This window comes from Otolemur garnettii, unplaced genomic scaffold (genome assembly GCF_000181295.1).
Source record: "Otolemur garnettii isolate 467f Iridium unplaced genomic scaffold, OtoGar3 scaffold00003, whole genome shotgun sequence".
NCBI lineage: Eukaryota > Metazoa > Chordata > Mammalia > Primates > Galagidae > Otolemur > Otolemur garnettii.
The window spans coordinates 33,801,332-33,812,531 of record NW_003852398.1 but is presented as its reverse complement, the minus strand read 5'-3'; the positions used below and the strand labels follow the sequence as shown (position 1 = coordinate 33,812,531).

The window sequence follows — 11,200 nt, the reverse complement described above, 5'->3', positions numbered from 1 at the left end:
GCTTTGACACTCTACCAAGAGCAACATAGTGACACTCTGTCTCCAAAAAAAAAAATTATGTATTTTACTAATAATAATGCAAAACAAAACTTTTAACACTTATGGAGCCTTTAATTCTTAGTTTTGAATTGAGGCAAAGCAATAAAGTTTTTGCTTGGTACTCCTCTGTGTTTGCTCCTTTATTTTTCTTGATGTCTTCCCTTTGTGTAGAAATCATTTTTTCTTTTCATTTAGGATGAGGATTTTGTGGGTCGTGATGATTTTGATGATGCTGACCAGCTGAGGATAGGAAACGATGGGATTTTCATGTTAACTTTTTTCAGTAAGTATATACGCATAGCAGAACCACTTCCCACAAACCAGAGTTCTTGGGATTATGGATGAATATGACTGAATTGAAATAACTGGTTGAGCTACTATACGTTTACTGGGATGTTCTGAGATTAATATTCAGAACATGAATCTCTATATTTCCATATATAATGTAATAACTAAAATATAATTAAAACCTTCATGGGCATGCTGCAGTTTTACATGAGCAAAGCCTCATCTTCCAGGTTTATGGGGTCCCTTTGCAATCTTCCTGCTCATACCTGACCTTTAGAATAGTGATTGACTCTGTCTGAATTTTGTTCTGCAAACCTCTATTTTCTGATAGAGCAAAATCAACCTGAGTTTCCCACCACCCCCCACCAATATTATTTATTTTGCTTATATTTTGTCATATGCCTCACTTAGAAGTGAGCCACTATATCTTTAGTTTGCTGTGTTAAATGAAGAAGTTGATGTTAGGTAAACGGTTAAACGGTCAAAATTCATAGAACAGGAGGATGAGTGACAGATTATTTGGGGGTACTAATTTAATATTAAAGGCATGTGTTTTATTTACTGAAAAATATAACACCCAGTATAGACCTTAGTTTGGTGAATCTTAAGACATTTTTGGAAGTGAATAGCAGTAGACATAGTAGTGTAAAAACCTGATCTGATATTCAAAGAGGATGTTTTCTTGTTTGCTTTTTGGGGAAAAGATGGAATGATGGATGTTTTTAGACAGGTGAGGTGAAGTTTGTAGAGGTCGGAAAGCCTTTTATCCTTGGGAAAATTATTCAAGCAAAGGCACGTGAACAGGGCTTGTACTCTTGTTCCTTGGGGAACAGAACATCTGACATCTTTTTGCTTCCTCTGCTTTTACAGTGGCATTCCTCTTTAACTGGATTGGGTTTTTCCTGTCTTTTTGCCTGACCACCTCAGCTGCAGGAAGATACGGGGCTATTTCAGGATTTGGTCTCTCTCTAATTAAGTGGATCCTGATTGTCAGGGTGAGTTGTACAACAGAAAAGATAGACTCTGCAGAGAGACAATAATTAGAATAATTTTGAATGTTTGATTTTTCATTTGCATTTTTTGAGTTATTTAAACATTTTAAGTGATTTTTGGTTTGTCTTTGTTCTGGTTTTGTGATGAAGTTGAGTCAAAACCAGTTGCAAGTGGGTTATGTGTACAAGTTTTTGTAGTCACATCTATTGAATATTGGTCTATAACCATATTGTTTACCAGCTGCTTTCTTTGTTTTTAATGTTTATAATATGAAAATATATGTGCCTGTTATAAAATTAGTTGCTTTAATAATAAAAGGAAGGGGGTAGTGCCTGTGACTCAGTGGATAGGGCGCCAGCCCCATATACTGAGGGTGGCAGGTTCAAACCTGGCCCCAGCCAAACTGCAACAAAAAAATAGCCGAGCGTTGTGGTAAGTGCCTGTAGTCTGAGCAACTCAGGAGGCTGAGGCAAGAGACTCACCTTAGCCCAGGAGTTGGGGGTTGCTGTGAGCTGTGATGGCACAGCACTCTACCGAGGGCCATAAAGTGAGACTCTGTCTCTAAAATAAATAAATAAATATAATAATAATAATAAAAGGAAAGGGGTCAGCACCTGTAACTCAGTGGTTAGGGAACCGGCCACATACACCTGGGGCTGGTGGGTTTGAACTTGGCCCAGGTCTGCTAAACAACAATCACAGCTATAACAAAAAAAATAGCCAGGCATCATGGTGGGCGCCTGTTGTCCCAGCTACTTGGGAGGCTGAAGCAAGAGAATTGCTTAAGCCCAAGAGTTTGAGATTGCTGTGAGCTGTGACATCATGGCACTCTACTGAGGGCGACACTGTGAAATTCTGTCTCTAAAGAAATAAATAAACACATAAAAATAATAGGCTCAGTGCCTGTGGCTCAAGCGGCTAAGGCAGGCGTCCTCAAACTGCAGCCCGGGGGCCACATGTGGCCAGCCTAGGACATTTATCTGGCCTGCCAGGTGTTTTAGCCAGCACTGCCCGTCTTGCTTAGTCCTACTTAGCAGCCAACTCATCCTGGGGCCTGCAGTCCAGCCCTCCAACTGTCTGAGGGACAGTGAACTGGCCCCCTGTTTAAAAAAGTTTGAGGACCCTTGGGCTAAGGCATCAGCCACATAACCCCTGAGCTGGTATGTTCTAATCCAGCCTGGGCCTGCCAAACAACAATGATGGATTCAACCAAAATATAGCCGGCATTGTGGCAGCGCCTGGGATCTCAGCTACTTGGGAGGCGGAGGCAGGAGAATTGCTTGAGGCCAGGAGTTGGAGGTTGCTGTGAGCTGTGATGCCACAGCACTCTATCTCTAGGGTGACAGCTTGAGGCTCTGTCTCAAAAATAATAATAATAATAATAAAAGGTAGGATGTAACCTCTTTGGTATCTCATCAAAAACAGGCATTCCTTTTATTAATTCTATTGAAATTTTATCTAACTTTCTTCTTTCTTTCTCCCTTCCAGAATTAGTTACGCCAAAATATTTGACAAGTATTAATCCTATTAGGGGCCTATCTCTGAGCTAAATTAAAGAGATATATTTAGTGATTTGGGGGTTACCTGTTAAAAATGAATGAAGTCATTTGAAGTTATAAAGGATCTAGGCCTTTAAGGTATCCTCTGATTTGAGATACGTTAATTACTATTTTCAACATTACAGACTAAACCAATCTATTCATTATAAATTGACTTACTTAACTAATTAGTGGGTATTGATTGACCACTGTAGTTTTTCAAAATATTTCCTCTTTTTTATTGTAAATAAGGATTGTTAACATTTTAGGGTTCCAGCCAGGTGTGGTGATTCACGCTTATAATCCTAGCACTCTGGGAGGCCAAGGAGTTTGGATCTCTTGAGCTCAGGAATTCAAGACCAGCAGCCTAAGCAAGAGCTAGATCTCATCTCTACTAACAATAGGAAAAAAAAAATTGGGATGTGTGTGCCTGTAGTCCCAGCTACTTGGAAAGCCGAGGCAGGAGGATTGCTTGGACTCAGGAGTTTCAGGTTGCTGTGAACTAGGCTGATGCTATAGCACTCCAGCCTGGATGACAGAGGGAGATGCTGTCTCAAAAGAAAATAAAACCATGTGTAGGGTTTTAGAAACATTTGAGAATCTGATGAACCTTACAGGCTTTTTTCCCATGCAGCTAGAAAGTACTCTTCTAAAACATAGATTTTGGGTTAATAACCCAAGCCCTAAAGAAGTTTTCATTTCTTCTCTAAATCTTAATTGTTAATATACCGTATTAAGGAATGAAATACTGGCTCGGTGCCTGTGGCTCAAGTGGCTAAGGCGCCAGCCACATACACCTAAGGTGGCGGGTTTGAATCCCCAGCCCGGGCCCACCAAACAATGATGGCTGCAACCAAAAAAAAAAAAAAATGGCCGGGCATTGTGGCGGACTCCTGTAGTCCCAGCTACCAAGAGGCTGAGACAGGAGACTCGCTTGAGCCCAGGAGTTGGAGGTTGCTGTGAGCTGTGATGCCATGGCACTCTACCCAGGGGGATAGCTTGAGGCTCTGTCTCAAAAAAAAAAAAAAAAAGAAATGAAATACTATATTTTAATTTTCAAACTGTGTTAAACTCTGGGACACGAAAGCCTCCAAAGAAAACAAATATAAAATTAGTCACTTGTCTTTTTTTTTTCAACTAAATTTTTTAGCTGAATTGAATGAATCAACTTGTGTCAGGATACTTTTGACATAACAGAAAACTTGGCTCAAAGTGGCTTAGAAAATAAAACAGCAAGGAAAGTTTATTTCCCATAAAAACAAGCCCTATGGAGGATAGTTAGTTATTCTTTTTTTTCTGTAAGAACAAGGAACCCTTCTCATAAATCCTCAATTCCCACTGGCCAGGATGACATCCTGTTGCCCCATTCCTAAACCAGTTATTTGCAAGGGAATGGGATTACTGTGATACACATGACAAAGTTTCCAAAGTCAAGGCAAGTCTGGAGGAATAGGAACAAAATGAGGCCTCTGGAAGGGAGACAGCGATATCAGTCAAATAATTGATTTGGCACTGAATAAGCAAAATTATTATTGAAACGTATTTCTAGAAAGGCAAATATTAATGTGGGCAAAAAGGTTTTTGAAAAAACAAATTTTGTACACTTTCTTGATAGCATATTCAACGATTACTTTTCCATGAAAGGAAATAGATTTGCATTTGTTCTAATAATTTCCAATCAGTTATATATAAAATACTTATATTTTTAAAAATTATTATAAGGGCTAAATGACAACATTAGTATAACAAATAATAAAAGTGTTATTGGGTCTGCTAAGCCTATAAAGTGTTTTGCTTTGTTTTCCAGTTTTCCACCTATTTCCCTGGATACTTTGATGGTCAGTACTGGCTGTGGTGGGTGTTCCTGGTTTTAGGTAAGTGCTTTTAACATAAAAAAAGAGATAAATTTACTTTTAGTAAGCCCTCATTTCAATTATACTATATAGTACTTATGTTAATGATAAGTATATTTTAAAAATGGTTCCTTTTTTTTTTTTCTAAAGACAGTCCTACTATGTCGCCCTTAGTAGAGTGCTGTGGCATCACAGCTTACAGCAACCTCAAACTCTTGGACTTAAGCAGTTCTCTCGTCTCAGCCTCCCAAGTAACTGGGACTACAGGCTACTGCCACAACACCCAGCTATTTTTTTTTATTGCAGTTATCATTGTTGTTTAGCTGGCCTGGGCTGGGCTCGAACCCTCCACCCTCAGTGTATGTGCTTGGTGCTGTAACCACTGTGATATGGGCGTTGAGCCAAAAAATGGTTATTTCTTTGGGCGGGGTTGGGTTTGAACCCACCACATCCAGCAAATGGGGCCAGTGCCCTACTCCTTTGAGCCACAGGTGCCACCCACGTTCTTTCTTAAAGATTAGATTATTCTTCCATCAAAGTAACTTACATATTAATTAAAAGAAAAATCTCTTAGTAGTAGTAAGTTTTCCCTAATGTATATACTTCACCCCATGTGATCAATAGGGTATATTGATGAGATGACTCTAGTCTGTGGGTTTTTTTCTTCTTGGGAGTTATTGCCACAAAGTATTTACAAACTCAATTGCAAATTGCATATTATAAGCATACTGTAACCAACTAGACTAATTCATAAGTTTATGTGGCCTGTCTTTCATTGAATCTGTCAGTGGAAAACAAAAAATGTATAGCTTTGCCAGGTATAACTTCTGAAAGAACCACTACTGGGTTTCCAGAATTCTTTGGTTCACCATTATAATAATGATTTACAGTGGGGAGGAGGCTTTTTAAAGTATACATATACACGTATTTCAGTTGATTTTCAGATTGTATTTTTTACTCTAAATATTTATTTTAAAATCTTTTCAATGTCCTGACCTAGATAAATGCTCTTTAAAAATCTAATGTCCTAGACCAGTGATTTTCAGCCAGTATGCTGCGGTGCACTGGTGTGCTGTGAGAGGATCTTAGGTGTGCCTCAAAAATTTGTAAAAATCATTAATTAAATTATTTTCAAAAGAAGTTTAAAGCATAGTAAGTATATTTTTTGTTTTATTCTTTTGTTGATCAACATAATGAAGTTTAACTATAGGTTCAAGTGTGCCAGTAAGTAAAAAAGGTTGAAAAACCCTGTCCTAGACATTAGAAAAAAGACATTTGGGTAAATTATTTGTAAAGAAACATGTATGTAATGTAGTAAGAGAGCCCGCCATCGCTGCTGGTCCATTTTGTGAACAACAGCAGGGCTGTTGGGGGGGTGGGGAGGAGGGTAGAGACAGGGTTTCTTTCTTGCTCAGGCTGGTCTCAAACTCCTGAGCTCAAGCAATCCACCTCCCATAGGGCTAGGGTTACAGGCCAGTGCTAGGATTATAGGCATGAGTTACCACACCTGGCACAAGATCAGTCTTATTAATAATAGAGAAATACAATGGAACCTCCATAGTTGACCACCTCCCTTCACTGACTACCTGCTTAAATTGACCTAATTTTCATAGATCGGACATGTACCACATACAGGTATCAGTACTGTAGGCCTAGTACCTTATGTTGACCATGTACGTATGTCGACCAGTTAGTTACATTCCTCTGTGGTCAACTTACAGAGGTTCTACTGTATGTAGTTTAATGTTGAGACTGTGAGAATTTCTGTCATAGGTAAGGGGATCCTGACATCTAGTGGACAACATTATATACTGTTGACAGAAAAATATCTCATGACAAGAAAGGTGAAAAATAATTTTTTGACTTCAGAAAAGCAAAGTTATAACTTAAAAAAAAAGTGTCTTAAAATACCTTTTGAAATTCAATAGGAATATTTCAATATTTCTCATTGTGGCTTTTAAATGTAAAAGTTTGGCCCATCTTATTTTTTATTTCCTTTTTAGACCAATTAGATTCTGCACATGCTAAAGAGACTCTTGTGGTTGTACCTTTTCATTGAATGATGGATAATTTGGTATGAAAGTCCTTGGGAGATTCTGCAAGAAATTACTCATGTTTTGATAGCCTTTAGCAGAAAAATGTGTTATTATCAGGAGGTATATTTCTGGGGAGGGGACTTAACATGGATATTACGAATTCATTCTTGACTTTTCTTTTTTAAATTAGGCTTTCTCCTGTTTCTCAGAGGATTTATCAATTATGCTAAAGTTCGGAAGATGCCAGAAACTTTCTCAAATCTTCCCAGGACCAGAGTTCTCTTTATTTATTAAAGGTATTTTTAAAAAAGGTTATAGTCTGGGTGTAATCATGGGAAGACATTGCAAATTTCCATTCAGCTTTAGAGGAAGTGGCTGGAGTAGGGGATGTGGACAAGGTAAGGAAGGCACAGTCCTGCCTTTTAGCAGCTTCTAGGTTAGTGAGAGGGGAGTTCTACAAACAGCTGTTGACAAGGCTAGTTAGAAAAACTTCTGTAGGAGGGTTTTTGTGTGTGTTTGTTTGTTTTTCTATAGGAGTTTTGACTGACAGTGGGGAAGAGGCAAGGGTCGTAGTAGTCAGCAGGGAGCTAGGTTGTCTGGCTGCTTGCTTGAATCTGGCATCCTGAGGCCACTGCTTGCTGTTGAACCAGTGACAGAGGACAACATTCAGAAGGAACCTTCAAAGTCTAATTACCCGTCCTGCCCCCTAAACCCCAGAGCAAGGAGAGGCTGTAGGGTACTTCAGGAACTCCTTTTACCTGAGTTACCAACGAGCCCACCAAGACTTTCATTTCTTAAAATTAGTCATCGAGCCTTTCTCGGTGCCTTTCTTCAGGCTCACACCCTGATATTATCATTCTGTTGGAGAGGGAGGTCAAACTCCAGGAAAGGAAGAGGAGATGTTCCCTCACCTAGAACAGGAGGACTAAGCCCTGCAAGGCTCTTGTTTGATTCACATAAGGTTTTCCCCCAGACTCTGGCTCCATCTTACATCAGCAACTACCTAAAAGGAAGAGAGAGGGAATCTTGAGAAAGAGTATACCAGAAAGAGGGGTGGGGGCTTCTCTCTTAACAAGTTCTAATAAGACTTCTTGCACTTGGCTCTGTTCCTTGGGGCTTTTGGAACTGGGTAGATCATAGAGTAGAGCCTTGAGCACCACCTAGAGGCTATTCCACTTGAAGACCTCAGACAAAGTTTTGTATAGGGTGTGTTTAACTGTTGTGACAAGCCTTAAATGATAGAATTTCAACTAGTGGACATTGGATAGTGGGGGAGAAATTTCAGAATTACTTGAGGCAAAATGAAGAAGGAAATGGAGACAGGGAACTATGGAGCTTGTTCAAGGGGAAGCAGCTCTATTGGGGAATAAAGGAGTATTGAGGGTCAAGGCTGGAAGGTCAGAAATGATATTCTCAAATATCTGGAGTACTAAGCCCATTTGCAGTAGAACCATCAAATTCATAGAGCTGCCCTTTAGATCTAGTGATGTGTTGGCTCAATGCAAGACTAAGCCCACGAGAACATCAGTTTGTTCTGTATTTGCTATTGGGTATCATAGTTTATATAATCATACACTAAGAGTAGCGTTCTCAATTTTGAAGACTTAGAAGGTCTTCTTCAAGAAGATAAGACATCTACCATATTTAATTTTGCCAGGTAATGGGACAATATTGAAAGCCTTTAAATAACAGTAATATGAGACCGTCTTTTTTTTTTATTAGATCATAATTGTGTACATTAATTCTATCATAGGATACAGTGTGTTGCTTCCATATGCAGTTTGGAAAACTCTCATCCAACTGGCTAACATAGCCATCATGTCTTTCTCATAGAGACCTTCTTGAATGTAACAAAAGTTCCTTCTAGCATGGTATAAGGAAATATAACTAACATTAACATTCATGGAGTTTTCCACATATCAGATACTATGTTAAGAATTTTGTATGGTAATTAATAGTACTTGAGTAAAGATGGCTTTAAGCCTGTGTTAAAGTGAGTTTCTTAAAGGCAGTTTATACTTGTGTTTATGATTCTGTTGTAATGGGGGAATCTTTTATTGCATATTTTAAAATGTGTGGTATGTTATGAATTTGAATTCAATCACAAAGTCTGGGCACAGATGGACATTGACACCACTGGCCTGGGCCTTAACAGCTATGATACATCTTTGTTTGTGTCTGGAACAGTCCAACTTTAAGAGGCTCCTCAGATGTTCTCTGCAGTTTTATTTAATTACTGTTGTCATCTTTCATCTGTTTGATTTCAATCTTTTGTTAGCATTAGGTTTGACTCTTACCTATCACAGACTTAAAAGTTGATACTTTTGGATATCTAGAAGCCCAAGGGTACTAAAATCACCTAAAGATCCAGGGGTGTCCAACCTGCAGCCCATAGGGCGCATGCAGATTATTTGAAGACTGTTTTTGCTTATCTGTGTTGTCTGATACCTGGAAAAGTCTGCTCGTACCTTTTCTTTTGCTCATCAGCTTTTGTTAATATTTGTGTATTTAATGTGTTGCCCATTACAACTCTTACTTTTCTAATATATACAGAAAAGAAAAAAGATTGGACACCTCTGCATGCATTGATGCCCAAAATATCTAGAGGGGATGGATTTTTTCTTATTTTAAAAAATAATAGGTTTGGCGGCGCCTGTAGCACAGTGGTTACTGTGCCAGGCACATACACTGAGGGTGGTGGGTTTGAACCTGGCCCAGACCTGCTAAACAACAATGACAACTGCAAAGAAAAAATAGCTGGGCGTTGTGGCAGGCACCTGTAGTCCCAGCTACTTGGGAGGGTGAGGCAAGAGAATCCCCTAAGCCCAAGAGTTTGAGGTTGCTGTGAGCTGTGATGTGACAGCACTCTACTAAGGGCAACATAGTGTGACTCTGTCTCCAACAAACACAAAGGCCTGGTGCTCGTAGCACAGTGGTTAGGGCTCCAGCCACATACATCAAGGGTGGTAGGTTCCAACCAAGCCTGGGCCTGCTAAACAACAGTGACAACAACAACAACAAAATAGCCAGATGTTGTGGCAGGCACCTATAGTCCCAGCTACTTGGGAGGCTGAGGCAAGAGAATCACTTAAGCCCAAGAGTTGGAGGTTGCTGCGAGCTGCGAGCTGTGATGCTACAGCATTCTACCAAGGGTGACATAGTGAGACTCTTGTCATAGTGAGACCTTTTTTTCTGTAAGTCTAGTTTAATGGTAGCTCAGAATTTGTAAGTGGACTGAGATCACACCTCTGTCTATTCATTCTTCAGTTAGAAGGAATATTAGAGGATTGCATACCTTTCTTCTAATGGATAACAGATGCACCTGAGTTGATAGAAAGCCTGAACTTCTCAGTTTTTCTGTATTGGAGAATTAATGAAAGTGTTATTCTGTTTACTAAAATTTCTGAAATATATTACAGGAGTGTTCTAAATTTAGAATAGTGCATCTTTAGGTTTGTGATTTGAAGTGCGACAGTCCTTAGCCTCCCAAGTAGCTGGGACTACAGGCGCCTGCCACAATGTCTGGCTATTTTTTAGAGATGGGGTCTCACTCTTGCTACTCCTGAGCTCAGGCAGTCCACCCACCTTGGCCTCCCAGAGTACTGGGATTACAGGCGTGAACCACTGTGCCTAACTGCCTTAATGCAGCATTTAGAATTCTAATGACATCTTTACTATTGTCAGGGGATTCCTAGGGGGAATCTGAGAAGCTGTAATATCCTGTGGGACTAAGTTCCCTTTGTCCACTGAAAGGGGTAAGAACTCTCCACCCAGATCCAAATGCAGAATGCTTTTTTTTCAGTTCAGAGCAAATTTAGTTTACTTTAGTTGTAAGTTAGGCTCAAAAACTATCAGGTGAAGTATGGAAACTTTTTAGTTGACTTTTTTCTTTGACGGCAATGTCATTAGTTAAAAGTTAGCTGTAAGCCTACTCTTTGCCAAAATTATACAAGTAGGGAATTTTAAAAATAACTTAGCCATAACAGAAAAATAGCATACTTCCCATGCTATAATAAGAGTGGGCATTTTACTAGAATAGGGTAAGAATAGGGACTTTTCTATTCCAGCTACTCAAAGTATAGTATGCAGGACAAACAAACCAGGCTTGAAATGATCCCAGAAGATCTTCTGATCGGCCAAAGTAGATTTTAACAAAAGCTGAATGTAAAAGCTCGTGTGCTAGTGTCATAAAGGCTGCAGTCAGGTTCCCTATCAGAATCCATTCAGAATCCAGAGCCGCCAGGCACAGCAGCTCACACCTTTAATCCTAGCACTCTGGGAGGCCAAGGAGGGTAGATTGCTTGAGTTCACAAGTTCAAGATCAGCCTGATCAGGCCCAGCACTTGTAGCTCAGGCAGCTAGGGTGCCAGCCACATATACCGGAGCTGGTGGGTTCGAATCCAGCCCAGGCCTGCCAAACAACAATGATGACAACTAAACCAAGAAAAAAAAA

General features: G+C 39.6%; 1 protein-coding gene across 1 annotated transcript in view; it reads left to right on the top strand.

The window, feature by feature from the left end:
* Positions 1-11,200, top strand: part of NDFIP1 (Nedd4 family interacting protein 1) — a 46,056-nt gene that overhangs the window by 29,742 nt on the left and 5,114 nt on the right. Inside the window, exons 4-7 of the mRNA XM_003782090.3 lie at positions 235-322; positions 1,198-1,322; positions 4,666-4,732; positions 6,938-7,043. Of these exons, the coding sequence (XP_003782138.1) occupies positions 235-322; positions 1,198-1,322; positions 4,666-4,732; positions 6,938-7,041 (384 nt within the window). The 3' untranslated portion in view covers positions 7,042-7,043. The remainder of the gene's footprint in view (positions 1-234; positions 323-1,197; positions 1,323-4,665; positions 4,733-6,937; positions 7,044-11,200) is intronic.